At 47.8% G+C, this 18278-nt stretch overlaps 1 protein-coding gene across 9 annotated transcripts in view; it reads right to left on the reverse strand.

Annotated features, from left to right (window-relative positions):
- grid2ipa (glutamate receptor, ionotropic, delta 2 (Grid2) interacting protein, a) overlaps positions 1-18278 on the reverse strand; it is a 29893-nt gene that overhangs the window by 3485 nt on the left and 8130 nt on the right. For 3 of the 9 annotated variants that reach the window (XM_061749366.1, XM_061749367.1, XM_061749372.1), the window contains 17 exons: positions 11756-12031; positions 11207-11292; positions 11043-11112; positions 10138-10434; positions 9880-10031; positions 8683-8841; positions 8003-8109; positions 7736-7883; positions 6665-7002; positions 4086-6224; positions 3724-3811; positions 3529-3618; positions 3195-3391; positions 1751-1906; positions 1380-1466; positions 741-870; positions 551-669 (listed from right to left, as the gene is read on the reverse strand). In XM_061749366.1, the coding sequence (XP_061605350.1) occupies positions 551-669; positions 741-870; positions 1380-1466; positions 1751-1906; positions 3195-3391; positions 3529-3618; positions 3724-3811; positions 4086-6224; positions 6665-7002; positions 7736-7883; positions 8003-8109; positions 8683-8841; positions 9880-10031; positions 10138-10434; positions 11043-11112; positions 11207-11292; positions 11756-12031 (4639 nt within the window). Of the gene's footprint in view, positions 1-550; positions 670-740; positions 871-1379; positions 1467-1750; positions 1907-3194; positions 3392-3528; positions 3619-3723; positions 3812-4085; positions 6225-6664; positions 7003-7735; positions 7884-8002; positions 8110-8682; positions 8842-9879; positions 10032-10137; positions 10435-11042; positions 11113-11206; positions 11293-11755; positions 12032-13841; positions 14076-15250; positions 15672-18278 lie in introns of those variants that run through there. The other 6 variants (XM_061749371.1, XM_061749373.1, XM_061749368.1 and 3 more) reach the window with 6 other exon arrangements.

The raw sequence follows: 18278 nt of genomic DNA on the forward strand, positions 1-18278 counted from the left end.
TATCGCCATAGAAACAAACAAAAACAAAAGATTCAATCTACATTCCACTCACATTACGCCGAATGTAGTTGTTGTGATTAGTGGGAACTCTGCGCTTGTTTCTCGTCAATGAGCCGGTCCCATCTCGGGGTAATGTTTTCCAGAACGGGCCTCACTTGCGAGCCTGTCGCAATATATCACGCAGCGCCGGTTTGGTGCGTGCGAGTCAACTCGCGACAAATCTTAAGTAGAGTTGCAGATATTGTCTCGGAAATACAGCTCTCTTTTTCTTGGAAGTTGTTGGCTTCTTTTCTGTCATTATTTGCCCCGTTGATGTTTGTTGTTTTTACTAGCTTGTTTCCTATATGAGCGTTTTGACAGAGGCGCAGGCAGACGCGACTGCATCAGACTCTGACGATCCAGAAAATATTTCTTGTTGCGCCCGGCGGTGGGCACCCCCTGTTACAACCGATGCCCTGAGCCCAACCATAACTCCGACGCGGCTCGTGATGAAAACAACTTTGCCAGCCGTAAGCCGTCGACGTATTTCCGCCGTGGCGGCGAAGGATACGCTCATGACGGCGGCGAAGCGGTCCTCGGCTGTGGCGGGCATTTTCTGACAGGCGGAGCGGATGTCGTGGATGGTTCCGTGTAGGTCGTTCACGTCGGCTGCGATAGTCCTCTGGTTGACTGCATCGACGGAACGATAACAATTGAGGACATTTGGTTGAGTGATCAGAAGTCGTCGTGTCAATATTGACCTTTGGCTGCGAGAGGAACCATGGTGAGATCCTTGGAAAAATTCAACACATCGGGAAAGTGATGGCACAAGGACTTGACCAGAATGTGCAGGAATGTCGACTTCCCGTCCACCGTCTTTGTTGTGCTCAACTGCGGAGATGAAAAAAGGAAAACAAAGGAAAAAGAGTGCTCCAAGGTGCTCTTCATAATCGATTTTTGGAATACCTTTTTGCCACTGATTGTATGTCAGCCCTGCAGGCGATTGTGTTTGGATGTTGTGTTTTCTGAATAAATCATTTTAAAAGTCCTTTTTGGCTCTCCTTCTAAATTTGATCCCACACACGTTTCTGTATTGAATCTTTTTTGTTGACAGCAATTTGTTTCTGTACGGAGAGAGTAATGTTAAGTCTTTGAATTATTGATGCAAATTTTCGCTTCACTAAGACTTAGAAGTTATTTGTAAAGTCTCTAGGGTCTTTGCGTAGTCTGTCAATTTCACCGGTGATCTGTTGCTTTAAATATTGCTGCCGTAAAGGATTGTGGGTAACATACCACCGTTGCTTTTGTCAAGCGAAGCATCACAAGCAAGGCATTCACTAAGCACCTGGCCATCTTAACGTTTGCCAGAACATCGGGGAGACACAGACTGGTTTGGGTACCTCGGTCAAGAAGTTAATCTTGAAGCCGGTTGTCTTGCTGGTTTTAGGCTGGCTGTTATTCAAGTAGTTGCCCATCGCCAACACAAACTACGGAAAGCAGCACAACACACAAAGTTAGCGGAATATCACTGCAGCTAAGAAATGTAGACAATTTGAATGCACTCTACCGATCCCTATATTACCTTCAACATATTTGCAAGCGATCAAAAGCCATGAATAATGTCAGAATATAAGAAAAAAACATTTTACAGTTTACTGGAAGAAAAAGACATTATGGAAATACAATATAGACAGAATCTATACCGTATTCATTTTAGGTGAGAAAGAACGTGAATAAAGTCCGAATATTGCAAGAGGAGCGCGGATTGCACCTCTAAAATCTTGGCGAGCTTCTTGCTGCTCTTGAGCTGTGCGGAGGCTTTGCCAATGCACTCGTAGGCTCCCCTCAGCTCTTCCGTCTTCTCGTGCAGAGAGCACTTGAACAGGAGGCTCTCCAGCCGGGTTTTGTACTCAGGCACTGACAGCATCTAATTTCAAAACAACATTTTCAGAAGGCAATTCATGAATATGTATGTATTCTTTTGATTCTTATGCATGACACGAATGTTGTCGTTTTTCATTGGTATGAAAAGGTGATCATTTACATGAAATCGTGACTACGGTGACTCAAGTTCCTCTATGACTATGAACCACCAGTGTGTGAGCGTGTACTCGTATATACATATCCAATTTGAGGACTACCTATACATGTAGAACAGTACTATTATTATTTTTCTTTCATGAAGAAATGATTCAACTTGATTGTTCTTTTGCTCTTTCGTGTATTAACTGCATGTTTTTCGACTCAGTCTTTGAACCGTGTTAAAGCACTTGTATGGATAAAACTAACTTCTAAAGACATTATTTGATGTAAATAGCTGATCGACCCTGTTCTGCTGTATTTCCATCAAAAAAAAAATAAAATCGTCAGAATCGTCACATCTCCAAACCCGTCGCTTTTAAGGAAACCCAAAACAAAAACAAACAAAAAAAAGAAATAAAAAGCAGCATTTTTTGTTGAGCCATTATGAGGCTTGCATCGTTCTAGGGAGGAAATCATTTCACACTTTACATTGGTCAATCATTTCAAAAATTATAACAGACCCACATGCACACTGGCCAATTGCATCAATTTATGAAAAACATGAAATTGACCACATTTGGACAGAATTTGGACCAACTTCAGCCCAACACCAACAATATAAAAGGTCATTCAAGCCAAGATAAAAATTCAAGAAATCAAGCTATTTTAGATCAAAGACACCATTATGTAACTGTTTCAAAGCCCCGTGTTAGCGTCACAGAGTTGTTCCTTGACTTAGGGGTTTAATTCGTACCCTATCTCAAAGAAACTTTCCTTATTGTAGTGAACAGAAATACAATTAATCTGTTCAACACATTTTTGTACCGATTCTTTTTTTAAATAGCACTTTATAGTACTGTAATGTATAAAAATCAGAATCATCTTTATTTGCCAAGTCTGTCCAAACAACTCTCAAGGAATTTGTCTCCGACAGTCGGAGCCGCTTCTAGTACGCGTGACTCAACTCAAACTCAAGACAGAGAGTAATAACATGATTCAATAGGGGGCACTAGTTCATGCATCACGACTTCATGCTTTGATTCAACGGACATCGTGCGGCTCCTTCTGGTATGCGTGCCTGTGCGAATGTATATGCCCTGACCTTATATGCCGTGCGTTGTTTGTGTTCAAAGGTCGGATGCGAGTTTGATGGGCCCGTCTGTGGCGCTCGGACACCGCGCACGCTACCCTACCTGCAGCACAAAGTGGTCCGGCTCGCTGAGTTTGCCGGGGTCCTCTCTGAACTCTTGATACTTTTTGACCTCCTCTGCATCGGGGGCGTACAGCAGCAGCTGCTTAATGTGCGACGGCTCCAGCCTGTCGGAGCTCATGCTCATCAGCACCTGACGCAGCTCTCCGGTGGACAACTTTAGGTGCGCTATCAGGATGGCTGGGTGAAGAACGGAGGGGGAAACGGGAGCATTCTCTCGTTCGACAGAATACTACGGACGACTTCGACCTTAACTCGTAAATACATTTGACGACGAGTTTACATTGTGAAGACACAGTGCACATTTGCACACTTACATGCATTGTAGGCCTTCTTGTGGGACAGAATTTCAATCACATCTTTTTTCTTCAATGTTTCCATTTGTGGTAAAGGCTCTGGAGCAAGCACTAAAAATGTGATTGTTAGTTCAAAGTCAAAGCCCTTTTTTACAAAGCTAATGGCGTATATAGGTAGGTGTACATCTCACGAGTGAAGCCCGCAGATAAACTTACAAGAGCTCTTCTGTGTCCCAAAGTGCATCTCCAGATCCAAATACTTCACCATGTCGTGCAGTTTCTCGTGGTCGGAATTTGCGCCCAACTGCCCAGACATACAACACAAGGGTCACGGTATTACAAACAATTCCAGGACCAATAAATAAGCCAAATACTGCACATACACGGGAACCTCCAAAGTCAAAGAGAATTTTCCACCAAGTACTGATTCCTAACAGCCATGCAAGTGTGAAAAGAAGTCAATCCCAATACTGTCGCTTACATTTGTACCACTAATGGTGCACTAGACTGCGGAGGTTCCATTGTATACATTTAACGATTCTTGTCAATTTGAGATTCATAAATGACGCCTTACACACCGCATGTGCTAAAAGCCCACCATTCACCTGGCCCCAGATGGTGCCTTCAGAGTTCTCCACCTGCTCCCAGCGCAGCCTCTTGACACTCATGTGATGGGAGTCCATCCTGGAGAGGGTGGGCCTGGGTAAGGGGGGAGGGGAGCAGGGTGGAGGCAGAGGTGGCGGTAGCGGCGGAGGCTCCAGGTGCTCTGTGGGTGCGGGGTCAGATAGAGAGTGGGGGAGCGACTGGGGCTGACTCGGGCTCTGTGTCGGTATTTGCTGGGACTGCATCAGGTGGTGGGACGGCTGGGAGTGAGGACGGCCGTGCTGGGGCAGGGGCTGGAACGTGGAGAGCGCGGGCTGGTGCGGCTGCAGCGGCTGGAACGTGGACAGGAGGGGCTGGGATCTGTGGGGTTGCTGCGGCGGATGGATCAGGTGAATCTGGTGTTGGTAGTCCTGCGGTGGAGGTTGCGGGGTCATGTGGCGGATGTGGTGGATGTGAGGGGTGCCGGGGCTGCTGGGGTGGTGGTGAGTCTGCTGAATTGAATGGGGCCTCTGGGGAGATGGCTTGACGGGCTGGGGGTGATGCATTTGGTGGACCGTCTGGCCTTGGGGTGACGCTTGAGTCTGGCGGTGACTTTTCAGACTCCTGCGGCTCTGGTGCGAGTGGCTCTCCCGGTTCAGCTGAACCGGTCGGGAGGAAGGCTCTTCCTGGACTTGATGCAGCAGCTCCGCGGAGGAGTGATGATGGGGCTTCGCTTGGTGCCTCTGATGGGACTGGTGGAGCAGTTCTGCGGAGGAGTGGTGGGGCTGGGGCTTGCGTATCTGGTGGAGCAGCTCGGCGGACGAATGGTGGGGCTGCCCCCTCGGCATCTGGTGGGCTTGATGGAGAAGTTCCGTCGAGGAGTGGTGAGGCTGCCTCTGCATCATCTGGTGAGCTTGATGGAGGAGTTCCGTCGAGGCGTGGTGGATCTCGGGCTGGTGTACTTGCTGGAAGATTTCCGCAGAAGAGTAGTGACTGCTGGGCTGTTGCATCTGCTGCAACATCTCCACCGACTGCTGGTGGACCTGCGCCCGTTGCAACTGGTGGAGCATCTCGGCCGAGGAATGGTGGGGCTGGGCCCTCAGGCTTTGGTGGCTTTGGTAAACGCCCTCGGAAAAGTGCTGACTCTGGTTGACCGTGGGTAGAGGAGGCGGGTGATGCGGAGGCGGGGCCGAACGGGACAGGCGTCTGTGGTGGTGCCCCGGGTGGGCCTGCTGCTGCTGCTGCTGAGCTTGCCGCAGCATATTAAGAGGATGGCGAGAATGGTGGTTGGTGGTTTCGGGCGCAGGGATCGGAGGTAAAGACTGGTGTAGTTGCTGGAGTGGCAGTGGTGAGGGGGCTTTCTGCTGGGTGGGCTGGGCAGGCATTGAATGGTGACTCTGGTAGATCTGTTGCATCAGTCGGTGCTCCTGGAAGGCTTGTTGTTCCTGAAACATCTGCTCCTCGAACGCTTTGAGCTCCTCGAACGCCTTCTGCTCCTCATAGGCTTGTCTCTCCTTGAACATTTGCTCCTGATAGGCCTGCTGTTCTTCCAAGGCCTTCAGCTCTTCATACGCTTGCCTTTCTTTATACGCTTGTTGCTCCTCGTAGGATTCTCTTTCCTGGTAGGACTGCTGCTCTTGATAGGCCTTTAGCTCTTGTATGGCCGCCTGGACCTGCAGCTCCTCTTTGGTTGGCAGCACTTTATGCAATGAGTGTCGTTTTGGCGGCAGATTACTGCGGGGCGGAGGTGGGGGAGGCGGTCCAGACTTCCGGCGGATGGGCACGTAAGCTCTCGGGGAGTGTTCAGGAGTGTAGCTAGGCTGCTGCTGCTGCTGCTGCTGCTGCTGCTGATGGGGTTGCGGTTGAGACGGTGCGCGTGCGGGCGGAGGCGCCGGCGTGTCGTTGAAATGAACCGGCGGAGGCGGAGGAGGCGTCACGGGGGGCGGAGGGATGTGGTCGGAAGAGGAGGAGTAGGTGAGGGACGAGGCATTCTCGTCCCCGCTGCTGCTTTGGATGTCACTTGGGCTGCTCAGCGCTGGACCCACGAAACCTCCATTTTCTTCCTCCTCCATCCCTAACTCTTCATCATTGTCGTCGTCCTCTTCATCATCGGGGAATGCCATCTGCCCAACATCCTGCCATTAAACAGGACATATAGAAAATGGAATAGCTTGTACACAAATAGTTGGGTGTTCAGAGTACATGCGCACCCAGACAAGGTGAAATTTTGAGCCGCTCTGCAATTCCGTGGCACTGTTACGTAACAGCGGGCCTAATTGACATCATGACTGCCCCACAATTTCTCGAGCCCGTGATCTGACCAGCTAGGCTGGGAGAAGTTCCACAGCTACTTTCAAGCGATGGCCAGAGTCTTTGTGTTTGGTGATGTGTACGTTCACCCCACGACTGCACACTGCAAGTGTGCTCACATTTATGCTTTTACTGTTCAGTAAACAGATGGAAAGTGCATTGGCTGCTGTGGCTCTCCTTTCCCACATGGGCGGGCATTAGAGCAAGTATGTATACAGTAAAACACACCGAAAACGATCTCTTACAAAAAAGCCGCTATAAATACCTCTTCGTAGTCGTTTTCCGGAGTGAGAAAGTCATCAACGATGGCCACTCGCTGGCCCAGCTGCTCGCTCAGCGCATCCAGAAAGCGATCGGTGTCTTCAGACCGCGGTGGCTTGGAGAAAGTGTATCGGCGTTTGCCGCTGCGGTGCGGCGGGGGGCTCGACGGGAAATCGATGAGCTCGGGCGGCGACGGCGGCGGCGGCGGACTGTCCAGGCTAATGTAGGGGTTGGACTCCCCGCTGTTCTGGCTCGTCAGGCCTGATGAGTAGAAGTGGGACGGGGGAGGGCTCGGGAGAGGCTCCGGCCAGGTTAGAGCAGGCGGGGGGCCCTTACGACTACCTGCAACAAGGAAGATGTGCGGGCTAAGCCTTAAGAACCGACACGGTAAAAGCTGAGCATGATGAAACATAATCGAGGGGGTTTAGCCACGTTCCCCGCTGTAGGGTTTGGAACAGAAAATCCTCATGTGACTTTTGCTTTCAAAGCAGGAGAGTGACAGTGGCCAATAACAACGGCGGGCGTCCGTCGTTGGCGTTTGAATGTAAATGAGTCAGTTGGATTTCTATGGATGCATAAAAGGGATGATTTTTTTCTCTTGGCCAATCAGTGAACGCGTGTCGAGCGCCACCCTTTTGATGCCAGATCAGTGCAGTTGCTACCCCAACAGAAGGGTGCCAGAAAAAGTGCTACCGGAAGTACGGATGGCGCGATATGGATACCCGAGCAAAGCTTTGAGAGTGATGTTGCGTTCGAGCGTTCCAAATGGAACGCTTCGGAGGAATCGGGTATCTTGTGTGTTTCCCAGTTCCTCTTCCATCACCACCAAATCCGAAAGGTAAAGTACACTACTTTAATAACAGGAGTTTCAAACGCCGACCTTGCTTTGTGTTTACCTAACAGGATGTCATCATCGACGTCAAATTCGAGGATATTCACGAGTTTTGGAAACGGCTTAGCTGCTTGAGGACTTCGCATCATTCCACCTAACCTCTCTGTCCTTTTCCAGCTTGAGAAAAACATAAGATGACGCATGCATGAAGTCGGGACAGCGGAAGGAGTTCCCGGTGGCTACCTGTGTCGGCACGCGCTGTAGGGGAAGCTGTGCGAGAGGGCGGGTCCAGATCCAGCAAAGTCTCAGGGGCGGGAGGAGGGCGGGTCTTCAGGGACTTGGATCTCTTGGCCGAGTACATGTTCTCCAGTTCGGCGTACACGGCTGATAGCTTGTTTGGCGGAAATGTACAAAGAGACCAAAGAGACCATATTTTAGACCCTTTGCCCTAAATCGTTGCGCAAATGGCAATTTGGGATTTTACGCCAGCGGAAACGGGCCGCTTCGTACATTTGTGAGGTTGTTGGGAGTCTCGGGCAGAGAGGTGCCGTCCCCTGACTGTCTTTCTCCTGGAGCCAATCTCATTCCTGCTTCCAAAAGCGAGTCTGCACGGAAGCCTAGCGTGTTTCAGGCATTACACTTAGCTCACACTCAGAATTACAGTACATGCACTTCTGGAGAAAATTCTAGAGCACCCTTGTTTCTTCAATTTCTTGTCCATTTTAATGTGGGGTATCACAAAAGATAGATTTCCTCAAAAACGCAGCTGATTCCATAATACTCGATGTCCTATTTGACATGAATTCCCAGTGATTTTGGTTATTATTAAGAAAAACATGGAAAATGGCTGATATCAAATTCAACTCGCAAGAGCGATTTTTGCCGTCATCATATTTGTACAAACAAATGTCCATTTAGTTGTAGCGGGCATTAAAAGAGAAGAAGAAGAAACTGCAGAAACAAGGGTGGTGTAATCATTTTTACCATGGCTGTAATTTAAAAAAAAACACGAGATGGCTGTCTTGAACACATTTTCTACTACACCTCATGAGAATCTAAAAGTGCACCTAATGTTGTGACGTTAAGAATGAGGATCACTACACATGGTGGACGTCATGTTCGTCGGCGCGTCAGAATCGAAATGATCATTGAAAAGAAAAAAAAAAAAAACAACAAGCCCGAGTCTGTACCCATGCCCAAGTGTGTGCCAATGAGCAGGTCGTCAGAGCTCCGCCCCCTCACACTGCTCCTGTACGTGGTGCCGGTCACCCTCACGGAGCTGCTACGGCGATGCGGCTCAGGGGCGACCTCGGGCTCTGGAGGAGGGGGGGGAGGCGGCGGTGGTGGAACTGCAACACACACACACACATTGGCTACGCGCAGGAACAGGCGCATCGACGACCCGCTGAAGAGGACCGAGGTGGGAGTGGCGCGAGGCGAAGGTCAATGTAGCATTAGCGGTCCATAAAGAGCAGTGGCGGGCCTTGCGTTCGGTACCCGGGCCTTCAGTGGGGATCCGATTCTTCACAACACCAGTATCACGTCACACTTCTGAGGAGCGGGGTTCAATCCCCGGCCCCGCCTGTGTGGAGTTTGCATGTTCTCCCCGTGCCTGCGTGGCTTTTCTCCGGGCGCTCCGCTTTCCTCCCGCATCCCCAAAACATGCATTCATTGGTGACCCTAAATTGCCCGTGGGTGTGAATGTGAGTGCGAATGGTTGTTTGTTTGTATGTGCCCTGCGATTGGCTGGCACCAGTTCGGGGTGTACCCCGCCTCCTGCCCGAAGATCGCCGGGATGGGCTACGGCGCGCCCGCGACCCGCGTGAGGAGAAGCGGCTCAGAAAATGGATGGATGTTGTTTTGCAAGTCGAACAGTTTTGCTCCCTCCAGGACGAAAAAAATCATTGAGAGCCGTAGACTGTGGGTCGGATCTGAAATCTGATTCGTTAGTGCTACTGCTAACATATTTGAAGTAAATCTAGTTGCATCAGCCAGAAGTACCCAGTCAGAAGGCCCTGGACAGATTACATTGACTTGGTAATTGACACATGAATGCGGAAATCTAGCAAAGAAAAATGCCCGTTGGGAAAACATGAATACAGTTTCATCCAACAAATACTTTTGGCAGAAAGCTCCTATATACAAATTTGGCCAATTTCAAATTGTTTCACAAATGTATACTATTGGTCAATCCCCTCGTGGGTCTATTGATTGATCGACCAATCTAAAGTGATGAAAACATCTCGCTCTCTTTGACGATGCAATGTTGTGCCGATTTTTTGTGTTTCCTGAATTTGGAGGTGCGAGGACTCTGGTGGTGTTCAGGAACGCAAAGAAGCTTCGCCGGCCACCTGATAAAAGCAAACGACAAAACGTTGCACTCCCACCTGGCACCTTGAATCCAAGAAAGCGTGAGATTTTGTTCTGGCAGTGTTCTTGCTCTTCATACGTCAGCAGCTGGTAAACAAATTGCCAGATGACCTGTTTGGCGGGAGTATCCAGCACCGGGAACACATCCACGATCAGCGTGTCCACGTTTCTGTTGGCATGGAAACACCCCATCTTGGAATTGGTTCCCCGCCTCACACACGCATACATTTGTTTTTTTTTGTTTTTTTTTTCCCTTGGTTGTTTGGCTTGCCCACCTGTGCTGGAAGAAGTTCTCCAGGGCTTTGCAGATGGTGTACCTCTCCTGGATGGTCAGCAGGTGTTCCAGCTGCTGTCCGAAGGTGCGGCCTTGGACTCGGATACTCGGGGGCAGGATGTCGGCCACCCACTGCAGGGAGCTGAGCACGGGGGAGCGAGCTCGCTCCGCGGGAACGCCGCCGCCTGCCAGGTCCTGCTCGGACATGCCCAAAGAGGGGGGGCCGTCCTCCACTACCAGGGTGGGCATGGCGCCGCTTCCCTGCAGCATGGACACCACCTTCTCGTGGGAGGAGGTCCTGCGGCCGCACACGTGGTTTTAGGGGTGACGTTGAAGGACTGGCGAATGTTAGCCTTTTAACCGTGCGCGTGAACGATAACGTCTCGAAACCCGGCGGACGACACGATCGGGTCTTGGCATCGGTTCGAAGAAATGCGGTATTTAAGTTTGTTCCGCAACCAACGACAGAATCCGCTCAACACAGACATTGTAGGGTTAAAACACAATTTCAACTTAAAAAAACGAATATTTTCCATAATCTTTGATGTCTTTCTACTTGGTTGCAAGCCAATTTGCGGCGCAAATATCCTTTTTCAAGCTCTTCTCGTTGGTCTTTTACCGCTGGCATTTCTCCTTAATATTCCACATGTAAATAAGCTTTGCTCTGACTGGATCCCTGATAATCTCAATTGAAATGTGGAAAACAGCTTCACGAGATCTCAGCGGCCAATTTCATCCTTCGATGTGGGCTCTCGTTATTATTGTGAAGCAGAATTGACCAAGCGTTGGATTGTCCGCCCACTAACCAGCTTCACAGACTCATTTGGAGCCGTTTACGCACAAAACAGTCGAAGCAAAATTGGATTTTGACGGCATGCGACCCTGAAGCGTTCGACTGGTTTTTACCTCATATCAAGTCCATTAAGAAACAGGATGCGGTCTCCTGGTTTCAGACCTGCCTTGTCTGCTGCGCTCCCTGCAGAGCAAAACAGGTCAAAACATGACATTTGATCCTCTATTTAAAAAACCACAACAAAACAATGTGCTGTTATCCTGTGTGCTCAGCTTACCCGGGATGACCGAGTCGATCCACACGGGGGCGTGACCTCTGAGAGTGAAGCCGAAGCTCATGTTGCCCTTGCACACTCTCACCGTCCTGAAGAGAAGAACGGAGCTTCTACAGTATGAAGCAGATGCAACAGCGACACACAACACATTTACGTGCAGAATTGTGGCTCATTTGGCATCGTGACAGAATGTAGCATGAGTTATGTCTTCAAAGATTTACACGCAATATACACGAGTTCTCCTCCTCATCCAAAATTCCTTCTGCAGACCACGCTCGTTTGCCCCCGATATTCCAAAGTGTATTCCCAATTTGAGGTTGGCCACAACATAAGGTAGACCGGCCTCTATTGAAAGGATGCGCCACAACTTCTGCAGAAAGATTGCAAGATTTTGAGTTCCCGTGGAACCCTCTATCGGTGTTCGTTTGGTTTGGGGGGTTAGAATGGATTCATTGCATTTTCATTTATTTCAATGGTCGAAAATATGAAAAACGGGTATCAAGTAAAGAAAAATCAACATCAGTACAGTAACGAAGTATTCCCAAGACTGACCTGCAGCTGGTTGCGGAGCCGCCGGAGTGGCCAGCTATCAGCGACGTGGTCTTCCGCATCCCGCGGGACGGGGGGGCGGAGCCTTCCTCCGCGTGTGTGCGTGGTACTGAACTGGCGCGCGTGGAGGCAGCCAGGTGTTCGGGGTGATCCTCGCTGCGACCGCGGCGCGTTTGGCTACGGCTGGGGTCGCTGAAGCTCCGCCCCTTGAGGCGGCTCATCAGGCTCTGGGAAACCGCCTCGTCGAAACGCTCCCGGTGCTTCTTGGGGATGAAGATCCTGGCCAACATTGCAGAAGAGAAGCGCTCACAGTCAACTTTGCAGTTGTAAAAAGGGAAAGGAGCATGCACATTGCCTCGCAGCAGATATGCAAAACAAAAAAAGAAAAAAGAAACAGCCACAGCACATGGGGGAGCGCCGCTTCCCATCCGCTCCCATAACCAACTTCTGGTGCAGTTTTCTTCCGCCCAAAAGGCCCCCCAAAACTCAATCAATAAAAGAACATCCTAACCACTGTAATCTTCAAGGCTCCAGCTCCACCAAATTCCACCCGTTCTTTGTGTTTCATTTCTTGTTCAAGAGCGGCAAAGAAAAGCAGCAGATTGTCTTTGCGTCGCATCACCAACAGCAGCCCGCCGAGCCTGACAAGACGTCTCTCGCTGCGGTTTATACGCCGCCAATTAACTGTGAGCGCTAGAAAACAAAAGGCAGGATTGATGCAGAAATGCAGCACATTTGACAGTCAATGCAAAGGCAGTCAAACACACGCAGACAAGCAAATTGCTTATGCAGACTCGAATTCGGCCCTCAGCTTGTCGGTAAATGGACCGCATCCCTCCTCCTAAATGATGCAGCCACCGCCATCATCCTCATCCTCAACACCACTTTTCCGCCTCCTCCCCACAAACTCTGCTTTGCATGTTCCGAAATGCCCCACTTCCGCAGAGCATCCACAGCACTCAACCGCGGCGGCGGCGGCGCACTTTTGCTTTCAAAGGTGCTTTTGTTCCTTGGGCTGCTGCGAAGACGGGAGGATTCATCGCTTCCATCCTAACAATGTGCGGTGAGTCGATTCTTTTTTTCATGCATTGGGGTGTTATGCTGGGTGGCCTCCCAGTTAACATGGCTATTTGACTTCTGAAGCGGTCAATGGAAGTGAATGTGTTCACTGACACTCTGAAGTTGAAGGAACTTCTTCACTTGTACACAACCTCTAAAAACGCGACACCGATACCACTTTAGCAGCCTGACAATTAACTTCCGGGCAGTTGTGTGGAGATACGTTTGTGGTCCTCAAACCTTTTACAACCAAACACCACCTCAAAACATACTTGGCTCTCCAAGTGCCACCATCGCGACAAACCATCAAAAACAAGGCAGACGTTGAAGTCCAAAAAGTATATCTAGTATTGAACGCCGCTGAAACTTTTTGCACAGTTGGAACATTAACAGGACACTTAAATATTGCAAAATAAAAAAAAAACTTTATGTCAATAATGATTCAATTAAAATGTTTAGCAAATGGATTCTACTTTAAAGATAAATTCAACTGAATTGCATTCAACAAAAGTACTGTAATTGGGAAAAATAAAATTGAAGCCATTGTTAACAATCTGCACTATTTCCATTCAGTAATTCTTTCAAGTACAACTAGAGGGAGCCTGTGCACCACCAGTGATACTGGTACAACACTGAGAATCACTGCATAAAGCTAAACATGGATGAAAACACTTCGTTAGCCAAGTGCTAACTAATAATGCCTGCGTGCGCCGCGTTTCTCGACTCGCCGGCCTGGTAAAAAAGTAATGACAAGTTGTTATTTACATTTTTTTAGATTTGAGTGAAACCTACGACATGTTCAAGAAAGGTTTGTATTTTGTGTTTTTGAACAATATTTGATCCAAAAAAAAACTTTTTTTTTTATCACATTGTTCTTGTTCTTATGGCAGGTGTATTTCTATTATCAACACGGATTTCCTCAAATGTTCGGCAATTCATGATGTCCACTTTGACCTTGAAGAAATGTCCTCTTTGCTGCAATCGTGGATCTGATTTGACAGCAAACGGTAAATTTGATGGCAATACTCACAGGTTTATATGCAGAATGCAGACCTTAGTGGGGGCAGGCCGCTACGAAAAATCCAAAACCAAAACAAAAACCGCCACGCAGACAAGCAGCAGGAAGTCGTTCATTAATATCCTAAAAGCTTGAAACACGTCGTTGACATACATTCCAAGAAAGAATTGAGCCTGCGGAGGGACAGTAGAAAAGATAGAATGTGGAGTAGGATATTTTTCTGGGCCAGGTCACGGAACACGCAACCATTGGGAACATGGTTGTGCTTATTGGTTGATGTAGGCCACGCCCGCACGACTTTCACTTGCCCACATTTATCCATCAGCGGCGATTGTTGTGTTGTGACAGCAAACAAAACGCGTGGCGGAAATAGTCACGATTGGGACACTCGGAGCCCGAAGTTTGCGGTGCAAGTTGGATTGAGGGCGGCCCCGATTGCAAGCAGAGCGGCAGATTCTTTCATTAGGACTGATGAGGTTTATCAAGGATGACCCGCGATGATGCGTAAACAATAAGGAAAAGGTCACGTAATTCGTTTATTCACAAGTTGCTTCTAGAATATTGCATACATTACAACATTGTAACTTGTCATACGTTTATGTCATATTTATTATTATCATTATTTATTTATTTATTTATTTATTAATCTGGAGGCTAACTAGTGCTTCCCTCTCAAACAGTTTTTTTTTTTTTTTTTAATAAAAGATTTTCTTGCTGTGACATCAGCAATGTCAATTAAATGCTTAACTAACTCCGACAGGACATTTTTACATATTCTTTAGATTAACTCAAGCTGCCAAATGGTCTAATTCTAGCAGGGGATAAACTGGAATATAATTACTACTATTGGCCAAAATATTGAGTTTTGTTGTTGTTGTTGTTTTTTAATCAATGGCAGCCTGCCTTTAAGAATAATGTAACAATAATAATAATAATGTCTTGGTTTTAAAAAAAGTGGGAAAATTTGAGAAATAAACTATCGCTCTTTAGACAAGAGCTGAACAGGAGCTGTAAGATTAGCTTAACTTGAAACACTCTTTGGAATGAGTCAAGTAATGCAGTATTCCAATATTATATACTTACTATAGTAATGTTTCATTCGTGTAACGATAAGTCAATGGACAAGAAATGTGTTTTGAAAAAGTGCCACTATTTTAACTGAAAAATGATACTACACAGTTGAACTGATTACATTGCACATTATACAAGTCAAAGGCAATCTGAAAAAAACTGTTTGGATAGCAGTGGCTGACGAGCGTACCCGTCGCTGGGACGTCCGCTGCGATTGTTGCCATTGTCGTGTTTCTACGCTGACAAGAATGTAACGCAAACCCGAGTGGGAATCGAGCACTCGGAAAGAAATTCCACAGCCTCAGCATCTCTCCACAAAAGGGCCGCGGTCAAAGCAAAACGTCACATACCGAAAACGTCCGGCAAGGCTCCTCTCTCTTCCCATGGCTCTTCGAGTTCAGTGAAGCGATGCAAACGCCTCCTCCCGCTATCCCGGTGAGTCTCCTATCCGGCGTGCGCAGGACAAAGTCTCCCGGACAAGAAGGGGAATAGAAGGCAACCACGAGAAACAGAAGCGATCTCAAAAGTGCTCGCCGCAGGCTGGGCGAGACGGCAGACGGACGACCGGGGACGACGAGGGAGGGAGCGAACCGTTAAAAGCGGCGCGCTTCGCTTCCCTCCTCACCTGCAAAACGTTCCTGAGTAGCAGCAGCAGATCGTCAGCGACTTCACCCTGGTCGCCGACTTTTGCCCAAAGTCACACACGTGCCGGTCACCGGTTGACGGGCAGACGCATCCATCATTCAGCAGCAACAAGAAGTAAAGTCACAATCCTCGCTCCTCTCACTAAGACAGGAGGAGAGAAAGAGGAAGAGGAACTGAGGAGCAAGTGAGGAGGGCCCCAGCGGACCGTCTAAGCGTGCGTGCGTGCGTGCGTGAATACAGTGAAGCCCTTCAGGGCATTCATTGATGTATTTTCAAAATAGAAACCCTACACAATTATTGGCACACAAAAACATTTCTAAAAATGTTCAGTCACCCATCCAAGCATTTTCTTTACAGCTGGACCAATTGAGGGTGCTGGGGCCAACCCAAGCTGACGAGCAGCCTTCACTTCAAGGAGACAAAGTAGATATGATTTCTTTTTTCATCATTTAAAACGGAGGGCCAGGCAATATTGCCTTTAGATAAAAATCTCTCTTTTTTTGTCACCAAAATCCAATTTTACATTTTTTCCCTTCACTAATAGAAAAAAAAAATGACAATGGCATAATTCAAAAGATGTTTTGCTTTTTGTTCCTCGCTGATGTGCACTGCTTACACAAACAACATGGCCGGGAACTGGGAGGAGCTACTGGAGTTGACAAAGGCACAGTCAGTGTTGCACACTCAGCAACCTTTTCGCACCCCTCAAGCATCTGGTTTTCAAAAGGTTTTAAGTGCCAAACAAGCGGAATCACTTTTTTTTGTTTCCCATAGGACAAGAAAGAAGCCCGGGAGGAGGCAATCACACACTCAATTGCGCGGATCATAACCAAGCCCAGTTGCAAAAAGCAGTCACTTGCGGACATGTGGGAAACTTGGAACCCGCTTCCAAGACCCAAAGGTTTTGCTGCAGAGTTTGTTGTCGCTGTTACTCGACAACAAACACGGACAAGCCGAGCCGTGCGGTTTGATGCCTCGTTAAATTGTTGAACCGTTCCAAAATTCAGGAATTCAGGATCAACTTTCCATATTGTCTCTAAAGAAAAAATATTGATTTCCAATATTTCTGTGAAAGTTGCTGCAGGTTAATGTTGGCAAAAAAAAATAAAAATAAATACATTTTTAAAAAGCTGGTTCCACAGCTTGTTTGGTGTCAAGACCAAATCAAACAAATCCTGGAAGGGCAAAAGTTATTTTGAATCATGTCTTTCTGCTTTTTTGTTTATAAGTGGAAAAAAAAAAAGGAGCTTTTCATTTAAGGCAATCTAAGCACAATGTTTTTCTGTGCTGCCAAATCGCGCTTCTACTACAAATTTGATTGAAAGCCTAATAAAGGGTGCTGAATGGTCATGCGTGTGGGAGGCCTTCACTGAACCATCACCTCATCCCAATCTTGACTTTTAATCACGGCTTGGATCGATTGAATCATTTCGAAGCTTTGAACCCCAATTACGTTCGCAACAATTTCACTCAGCAGCCACAAAAGCGCCGACAGGACGTTCCAGGATGGTCTCGAATCACACGCGGCGGTTTTCGTGCGCTCCCTCACCGCGCGATTCGAGAAGTGTTTAAGAAGTGTCACTGCATCTGAAATGAAAATGTATTAAAAGAAGTAGGCTGCTTATAAATAGAGCGTATCCCGTGGGAGAGCGAGACAGCGAGCGGGACCGAGGCAGCATGAGCGGCGGCAAGTGGGAGAAATACGAACAATCACAAGTTGACGTCAAAAGCCTTTAGTCAGCCCCGAATCTTAATTCGTCATCTTGCCGAGATATTTCGGACAGTTGAGTGAGAGGAAGGCCTGTCACTGTGCGGAATGACCCGTGGAAGGCCCACGAATGCAAGGTTGAGTGAGTCCAGAGCCCTGACCTCAACCCGACCGGAAACCTTCGGGATGAAGCAGAACAGAGAACGGCGAATGCAAGGAAGCCCTTATATCTGCAAAGAAGTTTTCCTTCCAAATTCACTTGCTATTGCTGAAATAATTAGGCGCCTGTAGGAGTAGTTTTTTTTTTTTTTTTTTATCGTTTCCACTTGATTTTGCTAATGTGAAATGGAATCCATGTGTTGTTTTTAGTTGTGCATCGTGTATGAAGAGAAGAATGATTAAAAGGAAAGGAGGAAGACGATCTTCAGTCTTGGACCGTTACTTTTAATGTTTTGCCAGAGGCCTACCATAATTATATCTTTTGTAATTATTATGTTCGTAAATAAATCGAGGAGGGTGAATCTCAAATCTGACGAGGCGAGGCAAGTCGGTCCTTCTGATTTGGAGAAATGATTGATGATGGCTCTTTTTAGCCAACATGCCCCAATGACTGCAACTGAGAAAGCAGTCAACAAGCAGCGCGGCATAAAAAAGTGTGCTCAGTATGTCAACCTCACTTCGACTTCCCCCAGATGTCTGAGCCATCTTGTTGCCACATTAATGCCAACAAGCACCTCGGGGCAACCTGGAGGCAAAGCTCTCGGCAGCAAAACAACATCACGCTGCTTCCAAATGTGTCGCTATCATCATCATCTGCCTTTCATGGGGAAAACAAAGCCAAGCGTTACCTTAAAAAGACTCAATGTCACAACTACACACGGAAGAGGAGGAGGCATAACTTTGCATATCAAAGTCTCACAAGGTCACAGTGCGCCTGAGCGAGAAGTAGGACGACGTCATTACAAGCAACAACAGCTAAAGTAAGACTTAAAATCGTAGTCGCTGCAGCGATAACAACCCTCGAT

This window comes from Phyllopteryx taeniolatus, chromosome 16 (assembly GCF_024500385.1).
Source record: "Phyllopteryx taeniolatus isolate TA_2022b chromosome 16, UOR_Ptae_1.2, whole genome shotgun sequence".
NCBI classification, from domain to species: domain Eukaryota; kingdom Metazoa; phylum Chordata; class Actinopteri; order Syngnathiformes; family Syngnathidae; genus Phyllopteryx; species Phyllopteryx taeniolatus.